The sequence below is a fragment of the Diadema antillarum genome, unplaced genomic scaffold, assembly GCF_040938485.1.
Source record: "Diadema antillarum isolate AM-2024a unplaced genomic scaffold, OU_Dant_1.0 scf00000026, whole genome shotgun sequence".
Classification (NCBI taxonomy): Eukaryota; Metazoa; Echinodermata; class Echinoidea; order Diadematoida; family Diadematidae; genus Diadema; species Diadema antillarum.
The window spans coordinates 223,731-250,943 of record NW_027270915.1 but is presented as its reverse complement, the minus strand read 5'-3'; the positions used below and the strand labels follow the sequence as shown (position 1 = coordinate 250,943).

The window sequence follows — 27,213 nt, the reverse complement described above, 5'->3', positions numbered from 1 at the left end:
TTGTTTTTTTTTTTCACACACACATAGCACGATGTTCGGAATTTCGTCACCCCTCGGCTGTAATATTCGTGATGACAATTATTTTCACGGAGACATGATAATACAGCATGCCATAGGGGTTACTATAGGCAGTTCTTCCGAGAATTGAGTAGCCTGAATTTGCACATGACTTATTCTCAGATAATTTTGAATCATGCAGTCAGAAGAAAAGAAGATGGAATCTTTAACATTACTTTTGCCTGAGGTATCATTACCAACTATTTTTTCGTCCATTTCGTCACCCCAGTCTTGCTGTAAATACATATTACGTAACACAACAAGAAATATGAAAAAATGATTGCCACACTAGGTCTGGGTACAAATCGTAGTGTAGAAATTGAATGTGCAATGTCTGCCCAATCTTCAACAGCTATCTTCGAAAGGTGAAGTGAGAAAAGAAGAAAATATGATAACTTTTTCGCCAGAATTTCATGCCAAAAAGCAACTTTCGACACCCAAGGAGTGATTAGCCATACGATTACGTCATAATGACATAATTTTGGACATGGATGGTACTTATGACTGTGAACAATGACTGAATGAAGAGGAATATGACCAGTGTCGATTTTGTAATCGGCAGAATGATTGAAATTGTTTCATAGGTGGAAACAATTTCTATAAATTTTACATGCATGAAAATTGCACATTTTGTCGAGTATCAATGGCATTTCGTCACCCACCTTGGGAAAATAGTCTTCCCTGATTTGACCCCTTTTATCCACCTACCTATACCCCACATGCCTGCCGCAAGTCCATGAAACGCCAGGGAATGAGAAAATGGCCCAGATTTGGACAGAATATTTCACATCTTTGCTACTCAGTATTTTCGTTCATTTGATAACGAAACAGTTTTTCTTCAATGGAAATGAAAATCCGACTCAAAACTCTGCTTATCGTCAACATTGGTAATGTTATGTAATATCTGTAATGATTGATACGAATGCAAATGGCATAGATTAATCACATATGTAGGAAAATGAAAGTGATCCTTCCCTACAATATAAACCTATTTTTTTTGTCACGTTTGCTGCGTTTAGAAATTTGCGATGTATTTTTTTTCTCAATGACAAGGAAACCAAACAATAATTCATATATTCGTCCCTTTTTCGTCACCCGTGATGTCCATATGTACATACAAATTCCTTTGGGGGCTTATACATCAGGGGATTACCTATTAACTTAGCATTCTTAGCACGCAAACTGCTACTACGACATAAGAAAAAGCACAACGTTCATTCTAATTTCATTCAGATCTCCATTAAACAATCTGTCGTCCATAAAACATGGTTGAAAATATTTCGGCATCTGAAAATTCGAATCATGCATTAAAAAGATTTTTAGGCAGGTTATAATGTCGTTTGTGTATAACACCCTAGCCTTACAAAGTAGGAAAGCATGACAAGTATACTATTTGAACAAACTAAAGCTGTGTGCTTGATTTGTCCGAAAATTGTTTATACAACAAAAGTTTTGACAACATTTTTCCTCAAAATATTTGTGCAGCATGCAAAAACACTTCTCAGCGTTGATCGTATTTTGTTTTCAGGTAGTAACGCTTCTAGCCTGCGACTGCGCTGTTTTGATTTGCTAAACGGTAATGATACACATCAATTTGTTCTAACAATAGACCCCGTCCGAGCTATACTTAACAACAGCTTTAATGGATTTCGCAATAAAACTTTCAACCGCTCGCGCTTTCCTTTTTTTCTTTCCGCGCGAAAGAACAATATTTTAAGTCGGGGCTGCCTTGTACACATGCCAAGGTCTGCTGCACCACCATCCCGACCGAGACCCTCGAGATACAAACTGTCGGATAATGCATCTCTAGCTAATTTGGCGGACGTAAGGTTGCGGTGTGATGGGCAGTTAACAATGTTTGCTTTAAGCATTACAGTAAGAAACGTCGTCATTGTGTCTCGATGCACGGACTATAGGCAAAATGAAAACATTCTTTACCAAGTTCGGCGCGTCCACCTTTTAAGTGTGTTAACACCCTGGAACCTGTTGCAGCCTAGAGTTAATGGCAAGCAGACGGCAGTGTGGTTTGAAGATGCGGGAAGGGGGGGGGGGAGAAGGACGGGGAGGGTTGTATTTGGGGTCACACAAACATATGCTGCCCCCATGGACAAGGTCTGGCCACTGGGATTACAGCAAATAAAAAAAAAAGGGATCTGGCGTCTAGTTCCTTAAAAGCAATATGTTATTGCAACGGAGATTAGAACGAATCTGATCAAAAAAAGTGTGAAACAGTATGTCGACAAGAAACGTCATTCAGGCGGGGATGGATCGCCTGCACCGCCGACGGAGGGAGGGTGAGGAGAGGGTGGAGGGGACTGTGTGAAATGAAGGATTAATTTCTGATTCTTGAATGAGGCACCTGCAGAGAGGTTGCTGTCACTCGATTAAATCAAGAAATCTGGAGTAACAGGTGGCTGAGGCCCTGTCTGGTATTCGGTCAACGCAGTACCGACCCCAACTTGGGCTCAACCTCCGCCCCTCACCGCTACCCTCCGCCCATGAGGCCTGCCTCGTGAAAAGGCGAAGGGGGAGGGGGATTGCGCCCAGACGCACTAGTGATAAATTGAAAATGTTTGACTGCATATGCGTGCACCTGGGAAAGAGTGGTCGATTTTGGAAAGAAACAGAGAAAAGGAGAGAGAGAAGGAGTAGAAGATGGACTTGGCCGAGGCAGCTGCCTACAAGATTTCGTCCCGCAACCTGACCGACAATGTCCCTGGGTAGTTAGACTCACCCAGGCCTCCCCTTACCCTCTCCCCTACCCCTTCACCATTGTCCCTCGTACAATGTATGCACAGCTCGTGATGACGTCTGCGCCATAAAAACACACTTTTCAATTATCTAGCAATAATGTAAGCCTTTGAAGTAAACAGAGAGGGGCAGAAGGCGCTTTTGTTTGGGGGTAGAGCTAGTTGATGCGGACGTAAGGGCCGTGAAAGTAGCGGGCCGGCTGCCCGCCACCCGTCCGAGCCTACTCCCGCATTGTTAGCGCACTTGACACACTTGAATTGAAAAACATCGGTGCCAAAAAGTCCTCTCGATCACCTGCCAGTGAGCTAATCATTATTATTGCCTCCGATTCGCGGTAGCTCCAGCTAATGACAGCCGACAGTGATTGGCTGGTGTACGGCCGGGCAAGGAGCGGGGTAAGGACACTGCTCCTTCTTGCTGTTAGCCGTGATCCCGACTCAACCACTGTGGCTGACAATGAACCTTCTTAGAACAAAGAGCCCCAGAGACTCTTGCCAGTTTTTGTGTACTAATCTCACGACAGTAAGCAGATGTTTCGATTTGAAATACAAATAGCGAAATCTCTTGCTCTTCATTCGATATTCCGATCGAATCTTTCCGTGAGTATCGCTTCGAGGAAAGGAAGGGGTGTGTCGACCTCTTGCCTCCCTCCCTACCTCTTACAACGATAAGATAAAGATATGGTAATGAGATGCAAAGTTAGTGTAGGGCACGTAATTGCCATGAATGATAGTCAACGTGAACTCACGGACGATGCTCAAGTGCCGAGTACATCGTTCATCACAGGTGCATACCGTCTTATCATCCCGGGTTCGCGTGCCGCGTCTTTTTCTCGACATTATCTGAGCCTTAGTCCATCCTACCCCGTCGATTGACGCGTGATATGGGCAAACAATCCAAGCCGTAACACGTTTCTTTACTTTTCCAGCTTTGACAAAGTCCAAAGTATTATCGCCTCCACCTGCTAGGCGTCTTTCAGCCACAGGTGTCGCGCCTTAAAAGCGCGCGCCGTAAAAACTTTGGCCGCGGTGGTCCTGCCGAGAATTTTTCGTCACCCTGCCGCCTCTATTCATCCAGTACACCTCTCTGTATGATTATACCATTTATGGGAAGCCGGGATTGTGTGCTATGTGTAGGGGAAATAAGGGAGTATTGGCGCAAGTGATTGTGGAGCGAGAGGAAGAAATTTCGAAGAGCGCGGCAATTGAAATCCTGCCGAAAGCGCTGCAAATTACCGGTTCGCGCCACGAAAAGGCCGAAATTCCACACGCATGCGTATCATGCATTGACACTGTCCATTGAGGCAGAACAAAAGTGCACGAAGTGAACGCTGAGACTGAGGAGTAGGTACTAGTACCACTTGTTATACGTGTTAGGCTTTGCAGTGCCCCGAGTCGGTCGACAACTATGAGAGCTATGTAATTCCGTCGAATTCGTTTCGTTCTCAAGGCAAATGCGTCAACCTAATATCGGCTCTTCTTCTTGTACACAGCATCAACTCTCTATTGTACAGCACGTGGAGGCAGGAGGGTGAAGTGATGTCCACACACTGGCGCTGAGGTCATGCATAATGCGAAAGCTTAGCATCACTTTCGGAAGCCCAGAATTATGACGAATGCTGATCTCGTATTTCCAATGTTTGCGTATATGGCTTATCTGTCAGACATTCTGCATTATGCAAAGCACAAACGAGTGATAAATCAAAATGTGTCAACACGTGGCGTCAAATACTAGTAGTATCCTGGTGGCTGCAATGTAGTTTCTTGTTTCCCATATGAAGGGTCTGACCCACTGGGATAGTTGATAGCCCTTTTGTTTAACAGAAAAAGACATGTGACAAATATAGGCCCGGGTGCATCGAAGTAAATACAGCTGATTTTTTATTTCTAATAGAGATTTTCGTAGTGAATATTTGCGAAGCCAGTTATATTGTTGAACACCACCAATCTTGGGCTAAGTATATCTAGATAATTTGTTTGTGTTGTCTAGATTTTGTCGGTGAAATGTATACAAAATAAAAATGCCGCATGTAGATCTTTTCATATAGATTGTGCCTTTAGTTATTCCACATAAATGCTAGCCAGTCTGTTTTCCCTATTGTAGATTTAAAACAGAAGCTTTTGTTAGATCAAACGTGACGCTTTTTTTTTTCTCACAAGCGGAATATCGTCGCATGCGTGGAACAGACGAACTGGACCGGTGTAACAGTTTCGGATAGGAACATGAATTACAGTTGCTTCTATGAGAATAGCATAGAAGCCCTGTGAAATGTGCATTCCCAGTACAGAATAGCAGCAATCGAATGCCATATGGATTGAAGCAGACAAGAATTAAGCACTTGCACGCACATTCACCACCATCACACATCAGAGTTTATTATCCCCTGCTATCTTCGCAGCAGAATTTGTATTGTTACCAATTTACCTACCTACCTTTTCCTCGGGCCGGCCATCTTTTCAAGCAATGCTTACAATGGCGGCCCTCTGCATTATCGCTTCTTAAATATAATATTGTTATTGTAATCCCAGCTGCATAGACATGCATACTGTAATATCATTAATTTCTTTTTATATCTTTGATCAAGCAAGTCAAACGACTCTGTTTCAAGTATACTTTGTATGTTTCCCATGTTCATGATTATGCAATTTATGTATATTTTGATTTGCAGAAAATAAAGTATCTACCCAACAAACAAAAAAAAGGCAATGTGTGTGGTGACAAGTTTCGGGGGAAACGGGAAGACTATCTTGATTTCACAGCTTGTTCGCGAAAAAGGGCACTGAGACTTAAGGGTAACCAAAGAAACTACTTGAAAATGAGAATCTGGACAAAAGGTGCGCGGGACGACGAATGTCATTCTCTCGGTCGGGTTTAACTTTCGAAGCCATTTTTTTTTTTATCGTCCATGATTTGTGCGACAAACAGCACAGGTTACTCCTTACTCCATGGACAGCAGGATCAGTAGTTCATATAGACGAACGCTGAAACGCTGTTGAAACTTGGTTGAGTGTTCTCTATGACATGTTCTGTCATTTTGCAAGTTCCATCCGTCATTTTCATAAAAATGATTTTGATCCGCATGAGTGCTTTCCTTCCACAGCTGTAAAAGTGAACAATATTTAAGGGAGAAGAAAGAAGAAGCACAAACATGAAGCTGCAGGCAGATACAGAGATAGAGAGAGAAAGAAAGAAAGAAAGAGAGAAAGAAAGAAAGAAAGAAAGAAAGAAAGAGTAGTTTCCTTATTGTTTTAGAAGATCAGTTGATCAAGCTCGAAAGACGTATAATCCACATGAGGCAATGTGGACAATCTTGAGATACCTATCTCATCAGAAAGACACTTGAAGTCATAGCAGTTGGGGAATTAAAGGCTCTGTTTACCATTGGGAGCAGTGATTTAAAAAAAATATTCAAGATATCACATTTGATGCATATGTGTAGGTCAGTTGTGTCACAAAACATCCTACCATACAAGAATTTTGCAATAAAACCTAAAATATAAGGAGATATCGCTACATTTCTTAATAAATCGTAACTGTAGACGATTTAGTCTGGAAACATTTTTTATTACACCTGTATAACCATTGTTCACATTTTGTATATTTAACAATACTTAACATTGATTATACTAATTCAAATTTTTACGTTGATAGTTTCTATCCCTGACTCAGATTTCAGAACTATTTTGAAGCACTAATGCTCGGTTTTTATTTCATCTGCAAATGGTAAATTATGCCTTTAAGAGAAAGAATGAATAATAATGATAAAGAACAACAACAATCAAACCCAAACAAAACCAAATCTCCATGACCAATATGGATTGAAGCCAGACCGCCCCTCGTCTGCCCGATTGAAGTAATACAAAAGGAGGGAAAGGAAAGAGGGGTGGTGCTAGAAACAGCACATACGTCTTTCATGTAGTTGAAGCCGGGAAGGCAGCACGTGATACCGCCTTGTTGAAGCCAATCATGCATCACACATTCAGTGAATAATGTTGCATGCATAATTCCATCTCATGCTATTACAGTGGTCAAAAGTCATATCATAGTGAAAGTTGAACAAAAGCATGCTTTTGATTCCGCACCTATATGTTTCAATTTTGCCTTACAAAGTGTAGCAAATAATTGATTATTATGAGACCATGACAAGAAATATCAAAAAGGAAAAGTGGAGAGGTATAAAATACTAACGTTCACTGATGTGCTACATCTCAAAACACTGCTACCTTGTATGAACGGTCTCGATTCTACTCTCATTCAGTGCGCGAGTCTATCATTTCATCTTATTTAACTTCATTTCTTGATTTATGTACAGTATATACTTAAGTCTCAGGACTGTTCTTCTACAGGTCAGTGTGGATAAAAATAGAACATAAATGTAACAGAAAGACAAACAAAATACATACATAAAACATATCGTGATTCATTAAAACGTTGTTACTAAATAAAAACATGAATATGCAATCATTTCGAACAAATCTTACCCACCAGCATCTTGCAAAAGAGGAAGAAGATGTTGTATAATAAGACAAAGCATGGAAAAGAATATGATGTGAAAATTAACACAGACTAATATAGCGGTTGAATTCGACCAACAATCATAAAAAATTATGATGACCATACCCGGCACATCAACGTTAACATAACTGGCGTAATCAAAACAGCAGTCAGTAGATTAGTCATGTTAGCTGTCTGCAGTATGCACAGTGGTCAGCTGGTGGTTATCACTTAATCATAGCAACGCCGTTGTCATGGTACAACGAAAATGGAAAGTTATACCGTTGGACTAAAAAAATGCTCGTGTATAGGCGTTACGAGTTTTCGTCCACTATGACCACGATTATCCCAGCTACCAGTAACTGATTTTTTTTTTTTTTTTTTTTTTTTTTTTTTTTAAGAATGGTCCTACAAACATGAATTGAAAACCTCAGGCCAGTACTGTTGAGTGCTTAACTGACTCTCGATGTTGATATTCTAAGTGATATAAACTTTTCATAAGTCATATTCACGTTTAACGATGATGCTACTTAACTTCACACTTTCTCGCAATTATCACTCAATTAGTGTGTCTATTGACCTAGTTTACTACTCTTACTCCTATTTTTTTTTTCATCCTTCATCTTCACTGTCCTCTCCCATGTCTTTTTCTCAGTTTTTCTGGTATTCTCTATGCCTCGGGTCATCTTGACCATCGGTGATAGTCCGAAGAGACTGGTTAAGCTGCGCCTGGCCAGTCGACTCGTCAATCAAAAACATCCCCACACCACGACACCACACATCGAACGGTGCCGAGGGTTTGACCCCTAGTGAGAGCGGCAGCGTCAATGGTCGATATCCACGGCACAACAATGGCACGGGGGCCATGCAGGCACACGCGGAGTGGTAAACGCTTCTCGGACAAAAGGACAAGTCAGAGACTGTGCACTTATAGGACGGTCTTTTCGAGAGGCGGGATACCAGCTTCTAATCATCGCTTCAGCTTCACGTTTCCCTGTACCCGTGTAAAGATGGATGGAGAATATCTTGCTCAGGTGTATCATATGTTTCTTCTTATTTTTCTGATTTTTCTTCATCGTTTTTCCTTCTCTTCTTCTTCTTCTTCGTCGCCATCTTCTTCTTCTTCTCCCTTTTCTACTCCTCCTCTACTCTCACTTCTTTTTCTTCTTCTTCCTCCTGCTCCTCATCCTCCTCCAGTTTCGATATGTGAAGGATGAATAAGATGCAGAGCAATCACTATCACTCTCATTTTATACCTGAGTATGTTTACATCAAACTGTTTATGTAAAAACTTGTCACGCGAAATTCTCTTCTGAATCACCGTTTCTTCTTACTGCTGGTAAGCCAGGCCCATGCTTGTCAATAAGAGCTTGAAAAGATGACAAGATTAATGGACCTTTACTAAAGTTAAGATTTAGAATGTAGTAAATCACATATTTTTATTATTATCTCAAAATGCACAGAAATGTACAGAACTTTGTGAATGATGTGTGACACGTTGTGGGAACCGGACGCCTTTCAATGTTTCAGCAGATAAATGGCGCTATATAAATTGTTTCATCATCATCATCATCGTCGTCATCATTATCATCATCACCACCATCATCATCAACTTCATCAAACGTGTTTAAACGCTCCATATTGCACCTGACCTCTCACGGTTAAACTTTCCAAGAACCATGGACACAGATTCAGCATTCAAATGCCACAACCCCAAGAAAAGAAAAGAAAAGAAAAAAAAAGAAAAGAAAAGGAAATTCAGTACCACCGTGTTTATGTGTTCATCGTTTCGCCAATATCTTGAGGGCGCGTTACGGGGTTCTCGCATGGTAATCGCGACGTCGTTTTAACCCGGTGCGGAAGACCGGCATGCTTCGCTTCACGCCGCGCCGCGAGGACGTTTTGAAAGAAAAACACGGACCGTTGTCGGTAAACGACCGGACCAAATTCAGGGTCATTTAGTCGAAACGTGTCGATTTTGGGATTTACATCGCGAACATGAAATATTTTGGCAAGACAAATAGCCATCAGGAGAATTGTGGTGCGTCCTTGATGCATCAAAAAAGAAATGAGGCTGTTAAATCGAAAAAGAATAGCAACACCGTCCTACCCAAACGATTTGACCCCCCCCCCCCCACACACACACACACACACACACTGTCTGGCAACGGGCAAAAAAAAATCAAAAAAATGATAGAAGGAAGACAGGGAGGAAGAAAGAGAGGAAGAGAAAGAAAAAGAAAGAGGAAGAAAAAGCAGGGGAGAGGAGAAACTGAACGTAATTTTATAGGGTTATTATTGAAATCATTGAATATGCATTGCATTTTCACGTATTGACTTTTAGCCGTGCAATCAATGACGAAACATTGCGTCAATGTATCGGACCGGTAAACACTATACGCAATGCCAAAAAGGGGGAAAATATCTCATCAAAACAACAGCGAACATAAAGATATATGTTTCTTTATATATTTCTCTTTTTTTTAGTGTGTGTGCAAGGCAAGTGTTATCTTTGAATGCAAAACCGCGAGGATAAAACATACTCCTGAGGTCATAAACTATAGACACACACTGATATTGATAATCGAAACTCATTAACCCGTTCCGTATGGGAACCTGGTGGCCTGCGTAGTAAGTCTATGGGCATTTCAGAATTCAGTATGGAATGGGTTAATTGTTACATGACAGGCAACAGAAACCGAAAAGACCTATGGAGTTCTGCAACATTAACACATCCTCTTTTAAATGTTGACAAAGTTGCATCAAGACATCAGATGATTGCCGGTCTTATTTTTTTCTAATCATTATCATCTAATCAATTCGTCAATAGTTATGTAAAACAAGATAGCTGTAGATGAAAATATCTCTAACTCCAGTCTAAAATGGAGAATTGCGGTTATCATAAATTTCCCCTTTTGAATTAGCATGGATACAACTTTTCATTGAAGACATTCTTGTTTGTAAAAAGTTTGTTATGTCAGTGCAGAGTTTGATTTGAACTCGCCTTGTTTATTGAACTAAAGAGAGATACAAACGGAGTATTTGAATAGTTATAACCGATTGTAGAAAATAAAAATAAGAAAGCTTATACGTGCAAACGGTCCGAGTCTATAGTTGAAAAAGAATATCGGAGGTACACGAGCGGAATGGTATAGGCCTAAGGAGGATTTTCCAAACTCGAACTTGCAAAATAATTGTTTCAACGACCCATGGAAATTAACTTAGGTCTAGATGCCATTTATTCACAACAGTTTACTCTCTACCTCTTTGCACAAACGACCACAATACATTTTTATTTGTTTGTCAACGAAAGACTTGTGTGGACACAACACCTACACACTTTATGCAATTTACATTATCATTATTTATCGCACGTGTTTGCTATCAATTACTGAACAGTTTTTTTTTTGAAGACGTAGAAATGAAAGATTTTCTTTTTCTCTGACTCTTTGGCCCTATTTTGCTTATAAAAGAAACTCACACTATTTTGTCTGTTTTATTCCATTCTATTCATTAGCACCAACTTGCAAATGGCGCGAAATTACATATTAAACTGACTTTTCAAACCATTCTTATTCCACTGGATGCTGTAGTAATACAATGCATACTGTGAGTGACAAAAAGTGCCCTGATCAGATTGAGAGAGAGAAATAAGGAGGCAGACAGACCAAGATTATAGGGAAAAAGCGGGAAGGAGGTTTGGAAAGTGAAGGCTGGGGGCAGAGGGCATTATACGCCCTTTCTATTTAAACATAGTCTGGACACCCTGAGAGAGAAAACAAAGAATAATAATATAATTCTGGACATAATCATTACGGAAGATATTAAAAGAAAGGAGAGAATAATTATAGTATATTTTTTTCCGTTTCATATCAATATATTTTACACACTGGTATCTCAATCTGCAGGGACTTTATGAACTTTTATTTTGCTTTTTATTATTATTTTTTACTCTGGACTAACGATGAAGAGCTTATTTGTCACCTCGAACAACTTTCAGATATTTCTTTGGGTGGTGTATTATCTAGTATTGTTAGCTGCATTATTAAACTCAGTGACTGTCGTTATCAAGCTGTCTATATGCCTTCCATTCTAGGAACCTTATGTACAATCCATCTAAAAAGAAATAATCTTTGATTTCGGTTCGGATACACGGTGCATAGACATTATGTTCAGAGTGCGGGATGAAAGTAAAGATTTTCGTACTTTTGTATGTTTCTGGTGTTTTAATCAATAAGCAGTGAACTTGAATTCAAATTCTAGGCCTCTAAGAACAACCGCAAACGGAATACTGTTTCGAACGAGAGCGTCATTGTTTTTAGTTTATGTTTCGCACCGTCCTTTTTAACAGACCTTTTTATTTTCTTCTTTGCCCCATATTGCATAACAGTTAGTGAAGAAAAACCCAGGAAAAATGAATAAGGAGGGACATAATAGGAAAGACACAGAGAAAAAAGAAACAAAAACGAAGACGAAGAAGCAGAAGGAGAAGAGGGAGGAGAATAATAAGAAGAAAATAACCTCTCATTCGAAACCAATGCTTTGAATGGAATAACAAGAGTGCATTCTACATTCAATTATTATGAACAGCGGAGTTTAGCGCGAACGCCATCTATCGTTCATATCGAAGAACGCTCGAGATAAAGAAAATAACAAAACAACAAACAAAAGGCCTTCTATGATTTCCGACGACGCCAAAATAAAGGGACAGAAACATGCACTAAATTAAAAGTGAGCAGTGAGGGAAAACGTAGTGATTTTTACCAAACCCAGTGTGATTGTAGAAGCTTATGATTAACTAATTTGAACAGTCATTTTTCCTTGTCGCGTATCACTACAGGCTCCCTGCATGTAAACGCATCTATACTGCGTATGACTTCACATTTATCATACATACAGTGCACAGAACGTATGAACACATATATACATGCAGACAGCGTGCTGCGCATGCGTATTTCATCAGCGACCATGATTATAGTCAACATGGCAGCTGGTTCTGGGGAGCCGGGTCCTCCGCCATGTAAAGTGGGTGACATCGTGTCCTGCCTAACCTGTCTTGACGCCAGAATTGAAGGGGAAGTCCTTGCCTACGACGCCACTAGTCGACTTCTCGCTCTAAGTATCCTTTTCTAGACATATCGTACCAACAACTCCGCAGTGCAGTGGGTAACACACGCGTACTAATGTACACGGACGCTTGGTCCGGCCCGTGACGTTGTTGTAGAACTGTACAGCATGGGTAACATGCCTGCCTGTACACCAGGCACTCCGTGCACCGCCCCGAGGCGAGGCGTAGCTCGTAGGGGGACGCGTTTAGACCCTTCTACAAAATTAATACTTATTGACAATGTCTGTGCTATATCATATCATATACTCAGCTCAGCAAACCCACTACACAATGTACTACATCCTATACATTGTACAGTAACAATACTACAGAGTCAGTGTAAATTCAAGACCAAAGGCAAAGCACTACCTCTGAGCTGACCAAGCCTCTCTGGTTCTGGTTCTGGTTTGGTTGTATACTGCACACAACGCCTTGGTGGGCTATCACGGTACAGTGGTCGAGGTCATTGGCAGCACTCTCTGCTCTGTCTGAGGAAGGTAAAAGTTTACATTTTGTAAATCTGGCCAGATGTTGAAAGCACACACTCCTTCAACAACTTGCATTTTCACAGATGCAGAAGAAGGCAGGTAAACAAGTGGTAGTGCCAGTGGGTGATACAGACACACACAGTGTCAGTAGGCCAGGGGGCTAGAGTTCCATTTGTACTCCCACTAAAGTTAAAAAAACAACAAAATTAATCACTAATTATATTTTGACTTTTGTAGTTACACATATAATTCTACATGTATGTATCTACACTATCTATAACTTTGCCTTATACATACAGCTGTACGGTCTGTAAGTGTAAATTAGGTGGGTAGATGCAATGTGGTAATGAACTTAATGTACCAATGGAGTAACAGGTTTGGTTACGGTATCTATTTCTTTAGAGGGTACAATTCAGCAGCATCCAGCCCTGGATTTTACTTGCACAGTCACCCTTTTATTGTACATACAACTTTTTCACTGTCACCTACAATGTACATTGTACTCTTCTTACACTGTCACCTACTGACACTGTCGCACACCCATCCCAGCCCAGTTTTAATAGCTTTATGGACAAGCTGCCATCGGGATTATATCTTCAAGGTTCAAGAAGAAATTTTGTGAAGAGATCTTCTCCTTTGTGATATTGCCTCCACATGTACTGGTTTACTGGGGTACATTGTACAGTATACCACTAAATGAAGGTCTCACTTGTCTCCGCGGGTACACTGTATGTGTTTCGTGCAGCTGCCTCTTGTCATGTCGCCACAATCCTTTGATGTTGTTGGTGTGTTGCTTGGAAATAGGGTCCACAAAATTCAATGAGTGATTGACAGTTACGATTGTAAATGCTCAAAGGCAACCCTGCTGCTCCCAGTTGGTCATAGGCTTCCAGCAATCTCTCACAATGGTTGTTCCTGGCTTAATGTGCTGGATGATGAGTGGTTCCAAAGCCGCTCTATCTCTCTTGTTGTGTGGCAATGACACAAGGAACACTTCTCTTGTTTCTCTACAAATCCCCCCCCCCTCCCCAAACCCACTGTCCGTCCACTGATCTACCGTTATTATATTTCTGCTTCCCAAACTTCGACTCGTCAATTTCTACAACTTTTCCAGGTCGACCAATGGGTATGTTGCTGTGTAATTTGTTGAAAACAGCCCACTAACAAACCTGTCCACTGTAGTTGTAATAGTCACTCACAGAGTCCCTGCTCGTTGTCACAGCTGTCTTGGAAACAATTGTAGAACATGTAAAACTACTCGGAAGAAGTTGATGCAGATACTGAAGAAGATGAAGTTGATGTAGAGGGAGTTGAAGAGGAAGTTGAAGTTGAAGTTGAAGTTGAAGTTGAAGGAGAAGTTGAAGTTGATTTCTGAGATGCCTTAGAGTATGATATTTAAAGTTAAAACAAAATAAAAACTGATGTGGAGTATTCATGATTCCATGAATTACAGTTCCACTTTGCTCATGAGCGAAAAAGGTCATTTGTGAAAAAACAGACATGTTTAACTTTAAGATTAAATGAGATGCACGTCTGTGATATTATAATGATAACTCTTGTAGTCCTTGTAACTGATGCCTGTTAACATATTCACCTGATGGCAACAAAGTGTTTGTTAAACTCGAAGGCTAGTACATGTACTGTACAATGTATTTGGCAGTATTGATAGAAAAGGTTTGTTTGTGCATTTGGTGCAAAGAATCAAGATACTTCCCCAAGTGTAAATTGATTGGCCATTGTAATCAACCGGACAATGCAGATAGTCATTCTTTGTTTGAACATACAATATGCATAAATTCCATGAGTTGATAGGTGTGTGTGTGTACATTGGCAGGGGTCGCACTTAAATTTTTTTAAAACTAGCCAGGCGGACTACTTAGAATCAATTTTGACACTGACGCAATATTTTGGCTAGCCAGATGGACTAGTTACTTCAGAATTTTATGATTTTTAGCTAGTCCGACATGATTTTGGGTGGCCAATGGCCAGCGGACCTTCGCCAATTTCGAACCCTGATTGGACAAGGTTGTGCATCGTGTCGCTTTGACAATGGAGTGAAGTGCCTAACGAACTAAAAAAAAAGGAGAAAGGTCATTTGTACCAACGTGCACATGAGCTACAAGATGTAATTGTAAACTGGCTTATTTTTTTTTTTCTTCTGCTTCTTCATCTTCTTCTATTACAGTGATGTACTTGTATCTTCAGTCTGTTTGCTTTGATGTAAAGCGCCTTGAGCATTTAATCAAAGTGGAGAACGGCGCTATAGAAATTGTATGTTATTATTATTATTGCCTGGAAGTCCAGGCCATGTTTAAAATGTGCTTTCATTTGATCCCTCGATAATGTTTTGGAGTTCCTTTACTTCTGTGATTCCAAGAAAAAGCCGCCTCTTCTGGTGACCGCAAGAACCTGTGTGACATCTCCATAGTCAACCTCGGCCTTGTTGGTGACTTTAAAGTCACAGTTGCTGCAAAAGAACCACCTCGCGAGCCACCCTCGCTGGACATCAACAAGGTATGTCAAAAGCTGATGACAAAGCCCTCTCCATGCTATTGAGGTCCGCAAGAATCTTTAGGAACAAATGAGGGTGATTAATCAGGCAAAGATGAATAGATTTGATCCTTTCAGGCTTGGCTTGAAAAAGTGAAAATTTTTACACGTAAGCTGTGCATAACCTGTTCCTCCCACAATTCTCTGAAAGGCTACAGTGCCCTCCCAAACAATATTCTTTTTGCCCATCAACAAAAAACAGACCGGTTGGTGATCTGTCTGTGCGAAAGCAGTCAGGCAGTGCAGGTTTCTCCTTTCAATTGTCAACTGCATGTGCCATCAAATATTGCAAAATATTGATCAGTGTATGAGATATGAATAGAGTACATGCGTTGGTGGGCTTGCAAACTCTTTCGTTATACACGATAAGGACACCCAAATGGGGTCAGCGAAAGTCAAAATATAGTGAGGTCAGCCTTGTATATGGTCATAGACATCTTCATCTGAGTTTAGTAAGGATGTAGCAAAACAAGGGCACTGCTACATTGGAAAAAGGTATAAAGTAAAGGTAAGTAAAAAACACAATTTTGATACGGAAAAAGAACAGATATTGATAGAGGAAACTCTGGTCTTTCATCAAAGTCATTTTTCTGATCAGCAGAACACAAGTAAATATGAATTTAGGCCACATATGCAGATGCTCTAGTTACATTTTTGGGACCTGGTATAAGTTGACACCACAGGAACAGGTTATTTTGGAAGCATGCCTTGTACTTGGCAGCCTTGTGGAAGCTTGAACAGTATCATTGGAGGTTAATCAGTACAAACCAGAATGATGTTGGCATTGAGAAATGTGCACCAGCGCTCTCTGCGATTGCTTGTTCGCATAATTTCTGTACATTTTATGGTACAGAGCACTCATTATAGGGAACACAGTTATAACAAAAGTCTTGCTACAATGAAATAGAAATTCAGGTCCCAAATTATTGTGTATATACAATGTATCTTTGTGTGCATTAGTTGTTTGGCTACAATGAAATTTGGATAATTGCAACTGATTGACAAATGGCGCTATGTCGACGTAAATAAGAAATTTAGATGGTTCTAATGAAAGAAAACTGCCCATTCTGATTACTTCGTTGTAAGAGGAGTCGCCTGTAATTGGTTCAGAAATGCGTTGCTATTTACAATGGTACAGTTGTGGGGTAATGAATGATGCAGCGACACATACAAATTTGTATAGTCGATGCATTGTCTGCAGGTGTGAAATCACCCTTGGAATACAAATCTGTATATGAAATGAACAGAGATATAAGAGAATTACCGGTATAAAAGTTAAGAGTAAGATGTCGGTTTTCTAGATGATATTTTTTTTTCTCTGCAACTTCCAGGTCTTGTACTGTATCCCCTCCCCCCCCCCCAAACAAAAGAATACATACAGAAAAAACCCCAGAAAATCTCTCCTTCCAAGCAAAAATTCTAAAACCTCTCTGACAGTAATATTTCATGACCAAACTTGTGATGGTGCTGAAGCGATATCATGAAAAATTTTACGCAGAATATGATATGTAAGACAGGGAAAAATCTCTGTTTCTCAGTTCATATTCTCCAAAACCGCTTATGAGTTGTGAAATGGGCAGAGGCAACTCTAAATCCCATTTTTTGTTTTTGTTGTTTCCTGTTGGCAGCTGACAAAACGTTCCGAAGACAACATTCACGAGAAGAAGATGAGGATCAAACTAGCCAGCGACGGTATAAGCATGGAAGGGATTCAACTTTACCACACTATACAGAAAACGTGAGTCATGCTGTACATGTAAGAAGATGCGTAGTAAGATAGTATACAAATACAGGGGAAACTCGGTATAACGAACACTGCTATAACGAGATTTTGGTTATAACGAGGAAATTTTCCCGGTCCCAAATTTCCTTCCACACAAGTCTATGTAAAATGCTACTCTTATAGCGAGATCGGCTATAACGAAATAACTGCTATAACGAGATAAATTTTGTGACTTCCAAACAAAGAAAAACATAGCCAATCAAACCTGCTATAGCGAGGTATTAAAAGCAAAATGCCTTCGGTAAAGCTTTACTTTGCCTGTGCTATCATCTTCCGAGATTGTAAAGCTTGATGCGCCAAAAACTGTCTTGTACACACATAATCATTTTCTTCAGTGCACTCCAGCTAGCACTGCATGTTGTACGTGTAAGTGTGTATGTGCGCGCACACTGATACATGCAGAAAATGTGGTGGGACGGCCATAATGTATACATGACATCATCATGACGTTTAGCAGGAATGAGGCAATCTGATGCTGTGATTGGCTTTCTACATAGGGAATTCCCCATCTTCACACACTCGCAGTCATAATGTACATACAGAATGTGTCACATACACACACAACATTGTGCAGACCATATTCAAGCTTCCATACAACACACACCCATACGATAACCACATACCAATGCACATACGATCTTGATACAATCGCAAGCTATATAAATTTACAAATTCAAACATCTACAATTAATAAGAAACATATTCTTGACTTGATATTGGATTTCCTTGGCAAAAAACATCTTCTTACCCATAAAGGTGAGTAATTCCCTCACACACAATATCAAGTTATCAGTATTGATTGAAATATGATGGGTAGTCCCACATGTGCAAATTAATGTCTTTATGTCGTATGCCTTCTTTTATGCCTACCGATATAATGAGATATCGGCTATAACGAGGAAAATGACTCGGTCCCGACCATCTCGTTATATCGAGTTTCCACTGTATAGCATTTAAGAATTATCCACCTGGTAGTAGCTTTGGAACAATCTATTGAACATGCAAAGCAAAGCTGGGTATGTTATGGACTATTTCAAAGTTACAGGTTAGAGACGATCATTACCCTGGAAATTAACAGCTAATGAGACAACTTGACCAAAGAATGTTTCGGCCCAAATTAAACTTCTGCCTGTATTTCATCCGTATTCGAAACTTTGTGGGCCAATTCTCTGTGGTGGACTTGTCAAGGCTTTTGTAGAGGACGCCAAGCCAACTGAATGAATTAAGTAATGTACATTGTATTTGAGCAATTATATCTCTGAGCAGTCATTCGTACAAGTTATTAGTAAAAGCTTTATAGGCAGTTTTATTAGGTGATACGCTATCAGCGTATCACCTATTGTGATTGTCAAAATTTCTCTTTTTTTTAATTCTTCTTTCTTTCTGCCACATTTTGTGTCGTCAATATCTCAACAATGACATTACGGAATAACATGACATTTTCAGTCAACATGTCTCATAACAATATCTGGGCACAATAAGGTTTTCATGACAGTAACATATCTATGACGTCATCTAGGCGCCATTTTGTGATTTTCGGACCTTGTCACATGATCGATCATAACTTCATAACTAGATATCATTTCTGTATCATTTTCGGTGGACATAAAGTTCAGGTCACGCTCTATCTTACTTTTTAACGCTAGTTACCCAGGTCTTCATTACGAGCGCGTACGCGCGCGTCAAAATTTTAAAAGGCTCAAAACGACTTCCCAATGGGAAATCTCGAAGTTTCAGACAATTTTAAGCGTTTCAAACATTTTTTCGCGTGCGCGTCCGTCCGCGCAATTTCGCGCGCAGAGGGCGTAACCAACATGAAAATGCGATTTTTTTGACTGATTTGGATTTCTGATACTTTGAGTAACAATATCCATTGATATCCCATCGATTTTGACCTATAACAAAGGAATGCACTGGCGTCAAAGTTGAAATTCCGCGCGCGCGTCTTTCTGCAAATATAGTGAAAAAACATGTCTTTGTTTATTTCGCCATAGCTCTTTAAATCGTCCATTGACCCTATATTTCTATTGCATATTACAAAAGCATATGAATTGGAAATAACGTTTCAAGTACCCATATTGCCAGGAAAACTCATGACGTCATCATATCATCATCTGAAATCAAAAAAGTGGAATTAATTTTTTTGAGGTACTGTTTCTGACATTCATTTACTCGTATCTCTGTTGTTTAAGCTAAATATTATCCCAAATTCAGATATGTTGTACTTTGAACATTTGCCTTTTAAGTCCATGTCATGCTTTTGATATTTGATGACGTCATCATACCTTAAATTGTGATTAAAGGTAAAGACGCAAAATCGCACAAGTTTACGTGTATTGTCTATGGGAGGTAATTTTTTTTTAAACCATGCATTGACTTAACAACGTTTAAGCACCTTTATCTCAGCTGATTTTGCTTCATTTCCTCTGAAACTTTAGTATGTTGTAGCTGAGACAATAAGCTGCAGTAATCAGGCATTTTATTCTTTGAAATCTTCTCATCAGATTGACAATTTTGCAGTTTAAAACTGAAAATGAAAATGGAATGTGGACAAAACGATTCCTCATGTATCTTTCACATACATAAGTTTACGTTCCCCATATTTTCTCGTCGAGACGTATGGCCGAGTGGATAAAGGCGACGTCTCAGAGACGTAAGGTTGCGGGTTCGAACCCCACAAGATCACGAAACAAAATACTTAGCTATTTTACTTTTTTTTTTCTTCAATTTTGTATTACATATTCGTCCATGTAGAAATCACGTTCGTATAAAAACGCACCTATACACACACAGACACACACACACACACGCCATATCCCTCTTTTTTATGTGTTGGAGACCACATTGCTTCGACTGCAGCAAAATTTTGCAGGTTGACTTTGTCAAACCGATCATAGTATGTAATGACGACGACTGAGGTGTTGTACTTTGAACAATTGTCTTTCAAGACGATGTCATTGTTTTGTAATTTCATGACGTCATTACACTGAAAATTGTGATTAAAGGCAAGGTATCAAAACCAGCTGATTATAGGCTTTATGTCTGCGGTACGTATTTTTCCCAAGTTGCCAGAAATGGCATAGCGACCTCAGTCGTTACAAGGCCGCTTTTCCGTCTAGCAATGCAATAGATGTTCACGCGGCCACGTTAGTTGAGTGGGCATTGACTTTCCCCCTGTTATATCTATACATTGTTTTTTTTTTTGTCTTACCATTTCCGTGGATGACCCGTGGCCGAGTGGTTACAGAAACGGTTTCGCATGCACGCTCAATATAACTTCAAGGTGCCTATATCACATTCTTTTCTTTGTCGATCACAGATGACTGTCATCTGATGACCACTTGTAAGCGTATCACCTAACTCGTCCTCAATGTGACGAGTTTTCATGTCTCGTTTCAGTTGTATTTGAATAATGCAGTACGTATACATAAATGGATCTTTTAAAGCAGGGATGGTGGATGCCAGGGAGGTCAATATAGAGAACTCTACTGTAACAAAATTTTCTTGTCTCTGCATGATGAGACTGGACAAATATGAAGCAGGCAGTGAAACAAACATAAAATGCCATCACCCCCACACACCCCCACACTCCTTCACGCCCACTGCACAAATGTTGGGCCAGTCACTTGTCAGTGGTCCAGTGATGGCTGGAAGGGGGGAGGGGGAGGGGTTAAGCATAGACAGTTCATTGTCTGAAGAGTTAGGAGGAGACTCTTTATCTATTCACCTATTCAAGAGGAGTAGTACCAGGTACAGTGCACTCCTGTTGTAATGAACACGGTTATAGGGAAATTCCAGTTACAACAAAGTAAAAATTCAGGCCCTAACATTATTTGTTCTATGTTTTTTATCATTTATTTGTTAGGTTATAACGAAATTTCAATATGACGAAAGAAACCTGCTGGTCCCAAGCACATTGTTATTTAACAGGAGTCCATGTTATTGCTTAAGAGATCAAGGAAGCCAGAATTCATATTGACAGGATCATTTAATGTTATCTTTATTCTTGCATTTCTATGTGTGTGTATGTTTTATGTTCAGGTTAAAATGCAGATGGATGGGTGACAAGATGATCATCAACGACGACGTCACCATTGATCCCCCGTACACTGCAGACTGCTGCACTGGAACAGAGGCTGCTGTTAAACACGTCAGGCTTGTTGTGAGTATGAAAGAAGAAAGGAAGATTATAAATCACCGCGGCAAGGGGGAGGTTGAGGGGACACAAGGCTGCAAATGGGGAGGGGGATGGGTGGCAGCTAGCTGTCGTAAGCCCCATTCAAACCAGAGTTACTGTGACAACGTCTGGGCAATCTTTTTTTACCGTAAGTGTTAAGACGGTCAACGCAAAATGTTGCTTAGGCGTTGTCGCTGTAACTTTTGCCAAATTCTACTCTAGCCACTAGCAAGCTAGGGCATTTACCCTTAGGGCCTGCCTACATTACCCTGACATTACTGCAACAACCCTTCTCTTACGATGCCTCGTGGTAACTAACATTCCAATGATGCACTCGACACGCATGCGCGTGTTGAGTGTGTTCAAATAGGGTTCAGATGCTAGTGGGTCTGCCTTTAAGTGTCTTAGCTTAAAGCAATTCCCTAATATGTCAAGATGAGTCAAGCTTGTGTGGCACTATGTCATCCTCTCTTTATTCTGATGCCAAACACTATCCCTGTGTGAGGATCTGATATGGTGGTGAAGCACGCAGCACCTGTATGCTTCCCATCTTCTACTGGACAGTGTGATGTGAGGGGTAATCCTGATTTGAGCAAACTTTTGTTATTTTGGCATCCAACAAAGATTTCTTCTTGGTACTACATGTGCAGACACCTATCTTATATAGGCTGACTGCGAGTGTAAATCGGACGTATCATACATACCTTGCTATGAAGATCTAGATTGTCCGGCGGTGAAAACTTCTTTAGAATCTTACATATATTCCCCTTGAGCACAATTTATACTTGTGATTCCTCTTCACAAAAGCATGATGACTTTTGGGAAAGCTGATTTTCTGATAGTTTCCAAAAGATTAGATTTAAAGCTCTCAAGCGATGTGCTGTTTGTCCATCTTTATTTCAAATAGTCTACTATAGAAATGATCCAAAACTTGCCACTAGGAAAATGTTGTTTTGAGAAAATAAGATTAGAAGGTCACATGTTCTTATGACTGCAGGAGGTTAAGTATTTGAACACATCTTCCATTCAATACACCACATCAAACTGCTTCAGAGAATAAAACAGAAAGTCAAATTTCAAGACATTAGTTGACTTTGATATTTGGACAGGGCAGAACACGCATCAAACTTATGAGCACATCTCAGATTTCGTATTTATCAGGCATATCACCCCGTATTGTATTTGTATTTGCATAGGCACTGTAGACAGATGTTGAATGGGCGTTATATTTAATGATGTGCAAAGTGCATGATATGCAAGTTTACAATACTGTTGACTAAACTGATTGCTGGTATGGCCATGGGCCTTGCATGCATAAGCAATTCTTGTGTGTGCTTCATTGATTCGAGTGTCAATCAGTTGTAAAGAAATTTGCTCTGTAGCTGTTTGCCCATCGCATTTGATACCCTATTTGTGGTATACTATGAAATACACACAAGCAATACTTACTGTTAAGTAGTGTTTACAAAACAGCTTTCAGAGCAATATTTTCTCCTGTTGTCTATTTACAAAGTACACAGTGGTGGTGTCCAGGTATGTACTTCAATGTAGCACCATTGTAACACCACAAAGGCCACCTACTATATGTGACCTTGTATTACAAAAAAGTCACACATCAAAATCTGCAAGGTCTAGCATTTGTTTGTTTGTTTGTTTGGTTTTTTTTTTTTTTTGGGGGGGGGAATGGTGGGGGCGGGTTTCTTGTCAATGTTGATTTGCAATGTTTGGTATTTTCTGTTACCTACTGTACTATGAGAAGTTTATGAAGCATAAACTTATGCGATATGTCACATTGTTTCTCTCCGTAATTGACTCATTGTAGCACATGAAAGTGTCATTTTAGCACCTCAAAGAGCTTTATCAAAATAGTCAGCAATAACGCTAATACTCTGAAACCATTATGAATATACTGTAATGTACTCTGTGGACTTGCCAACTTTTACATTTATGTAGACTTTCCTTAATAATGTCGCTGGGAAGTTCTCAATCTGTTTTTGTATATGTGCACAACATGGAGTGAGTCTTTGCCCTTTTTAAACTTCAAAGCTCTTCTCTATTAAAAGTAAAATCTGTGGAGTAAGGAATTTCTGCTTGCAAATACAAAAGCCTCAGTGATTTGGGATTCATTTTTTGCCAGCTGAAGCGCCTGTAACTCACATGTCTTCTTGGTTGCTCTTGGGAACCCCCCCCCCCCCCCCCCCCCCCAAAAAAAAAAAGAAAAAAAGAAAAAAGAAAGAATAATAATAAAAAAATGGTGTGTGAAATTTTGGGAGCCCTGGGATGGCAATGCTCTTTTGCCAGCTCCCGATTAGATGATTAAACTAAAGCCAACAGAGGGCTAAAGCCCACTGCACACTACACGTGTGTACATGACCTGAGGTCCAACTGTTGGTTTGACGTCACCAAACACCAAACTGAGAATTCAGTGTCAGTATTTCATATAAAAGCTATCAATTTTTTTTTTCTAAATAGCAGACATCACATGGAACAATATGCTCAATACCTGCTCAGACACTACTTCATTTGAATGGGTTAGAAAGGCCAAAACAACACCCATTCATTTATCAGTCACAAAATTTATATCATAATACAAATAAAATAGAATAAGGCCTACATTATAAAATAAATTCAAACATATTCATATTCAAATAAAAAAAAGCAAACCCACAAACACAAACCTGAATTAGCCATATGCTCAAATGTCAAATAAGATGATTACATAAATCAACAGAAACAGTCTTATATTATTGAGAACAAATAATGCTTAAAGGGGAAGGCTAGTAACTGATCACTGGGAATCAGTGGAAATGCTGGGAGATGATTGTTCCAATCCTTATGGGATTCATTCAAGAGTTCATTGTATATCTATTGTTGTGTGAAAATGATTTGCTTCAGAATGGTCTCATATTCAAGTAATGTGCAGTTTAATGCTTCCAGGTTAGCGTCCCTGGTCAGTGATGGAGCATTAATCTGCACATTACGTGAATATGAGACCATTCTGAAGCAAATCATTTTCACACAACAATAGATATACAATGAACTCTTGAATGAATCCCATAAGGATTGGAACAGTCATCTCCCAGCATTTCCACTGATTCCCACTGATCAGTTACTAGCCTTCCCCTTTAAGTATACTAGCCTCTGGGTGTGAGCTCTCAAATATTGAAATATCAAATCATCTTCACGACGTGCCACGACAATAGTGGCAGTGGTGACGACATCATAACTGACTAATTTATAGAAAAATTTAACCAAAAAAATGATAAATTGTTACGTCTAGCTTGCAAAATGTAATAGACCAATTCAGCAGACAAGGTGGTCACTATCTGACATCTAAAAAATCAATGACATTATTTATATCATAATTATGAACCATCAAAATGTTAAACTTAACCCTCCGTATACCACATTTGCATGCCCGACCCAGCCAACGGTGCGCCAAGTTTGCACATCTCGCCAAAACGCACAATCCCGCACACAGCCGACCACAAGCACCGAGCCGAGTGATGGCATTAAGCTGAGCAGGATTGTGCCACCACCCTGTCCAACACGTATAGTTGGCAAACTAGGAATCGATGAAAAGGGCCCAGAACCAGACTACTCGTGACCACACTCCTCCCACACGCAGTCAGCACGGTGTGGTGATCGAACATGAAGCGGTGTTCCCCACCAGATTTTCGTGCAAATTCCAAGCCTCGGTCACCGCCTTGCGCACAAAAGTCACGCCTATACAATGACACAGGCAGTGGTCCTTTGAAAAAACAAAAACAACAACAACAACAATAATAAATCTGTTACAAAATTTATATTACATCAAGCAATAACATTACAAATACTCTTTTAGATATAGTAATAATAATGTTTTACAGCAACAACAAAAATTAAATCATACTGTATTAAAAAGGATGACAGGTGTATTGGGCGGCAATGTCTTGTGGCTTAGTGAGTACGACAAGAACTGGAGTCAAAGAGTTCCTCTTGGTTCTAACGAAGGCAAAGAACCATTTCCAATTGTTAGGAAGGGAAAACAAGTCATTGATGATACTGCCAGTAAGATTTTCTGATTCGGTATTTCACCCAGTTACGCACATCAGGAAAGGTTCCAAGCATCCACAGAGTTGGAAAGTTTGGCTTATCGAAAGAGCCTCTGCTTCTAATAAGTCGTATGTTTCATCTCGTTGGTGATCCAGGGTTTAAACTTACTCTCTCTCTTTTTGGTCTTAGGAATAGAATCATGGACAGCAGCATCAAAGTTGTCCAAGAAATTCTCCTATGAAGTGTCAACGTCGTAAGACGCCATGTAAAGAATCCAAGGAATCAGTTGCAGGAGGCGGTTCAAATGGGCAAAGTCTCCTTTCTTAGCACAGAAACAGAAGAAATTCACGGATGACACTCCTTGGAGCGAGAGATTTAGGGGTTTTGAACTGAAAAAGGACCTCATGATGATCACTTGGGTCTGGATTCGGACAGGTGGCTTTACTCGGAAATAAGTCAGGTCTTTTGGTGAAAACACGGTTGATTAATGTACCTGAGGTAGGGTCTTCATTGGAGAGCTTCATAATTGCATCAGTGAGTAGAGTAGCATCTAAGGTGTTCAAAGTAGAAAGTAAGTGGGTGGACTCAAGGGTGGTAGGGCCCTGGAGGTTGACGTTGAGGTCACCTGCGATGGTGATAGCGTTGAACATGGCTGCTGATTGGTGGACATCATCAATAAACTCTTATAAATACACACATATCTTTCTCCCTGTAATAATTGCTGTCCACTTTCAATGTCTTCTTTTTGTTTCCAGATTGAGAAACACTACAGAGAGAAGAAGGCGACATTATGACGATAAGCTGACGGCATACCAGTAGAAGGATAAGTGGACGGGGCAGGGACAAGTGACCCCCCGGTCTAGCCAGGGGGTCTCACCGCTACCGGGTCAACAGTGAACTCACCGGCAGGAATTAGTGTGTCACCAGAGACGAACATGAAAGTGGATCAAGTTATTGGGTTGGTTATGATGGGGGAATAATTTGGGAGGGGGATGTTGGGAGTGGGGATTGGGTCGAAGTGATATGTCTAAAATTCCTGGAGCAAAATCCAGTAAAATAAGAGGATTTCACATCTATTTCATACAGAACCTCAGCCATCTATGTGCCATCTTTGCTCGTCGAGTGTGCAATCTTTTTTGAGATAATTTTGTACTTTTGTACGGTATACGATGAAAAAAATATCCAAGAGGACGATATCTTCTGCGTGGAATAGTCAAGCAGACATTGTCAAAGGTGTAACTCTGTCGTTGGTGCAGTGTAAGAGTCTTGACGGGTTGTAATATGTTTGACTGTGTTTGGCTTTTTCTTTTCATCACAGTCAAAATCTTTCATGTGTCCGACAGCCAATTTGGGCAGTGACAGATACATTGAACTGGACGTGCAGATACCAGTGGTTGAACGTAGAGAAGAATGCATTTAGTTGTAAGAAATACAGTGAAATGGATTTGGGAAGATGTAGTATGTGCAAATGACCATATAGGTCAAGATGAAACTGGTTTGGCTGGGATGCAGAATTGAAATAAAAATACCCATGGAATGAACACAAAAGAAAACAAAACAGTATGGGGCAGGCACAATTGTAACATCTTTTATTTCACTTGATTTTACTCCTTTTGGGAAGTTGGAAGACAGCTTGAAATATAGCATCTGCTAAATGACATTGTAGAACAAAGTTCTGATATTGTGATGAAAAATGCATATTTACAAGCTTTCACTCATTTTTTTTTTACTTTCATTGATCCTCCAGCAGGACAGAAAAAAGTAACAAAAC

At 40.0% G+C, this 27,213-nt stretch overlaps 1 protein-coding gene across 1 annotated transcript; it reads left to right on the top strand.

Annotated features, from left to right (window-relative positions):
• The first annotated feature begins 12,270 nt into the window (after positions 1-12,270).
• Positions 12,271-27,005, top strand: LOC139734265 (protein LSM12 homolog B-like). The gene is made up of 5 exons (XM_071645064.1): positions 12,271-12,421; positions 15,275-15,411; positions 17,076-17,185; positions 21,272-21,392; positions 26,198-27,005. The coding sequence occupies exons 1-5, from the start codon at positions 12,271-12,273 to the stop codon at positions 26,234-26,236; spliced, it is 558 nt and encodes a 185-aa protein (XP_071501165.1). The 3' UTR covers positions 26,237-27,005.
• The last annotated feature ends 208 nt before the right edge of the window (positions 27,006-27,213 follow it).

What these genes read in the sequence shown, in the direction of transcription:
- LOC139734265 (XM_071645064.1), top strand. Translation starts at nt 12,271, where the DNA reads ATGATTATAGTCAACATGGCAGCTGGTTCTGGGGAGCCGGGTCCTCCG. An exon ending in CCTCGCTGGACATCAACAAG is followed by an intron (nt 15,412 to 17,075) that starts GTATGTCAAAAG and finishes TCCTGTTGGCAG; the next exon opens with CTGACAAAACGTTCCGAAGA. An exon ending in TTAAACACGTCAGGCTTGTT is followed by an intron (nt 21,393 to 26,197) that starts GTGAGTATGAAA and finishes TTTTGTTTCCAG; the next exon opens with ATTGAGAAACACTACAGAGA.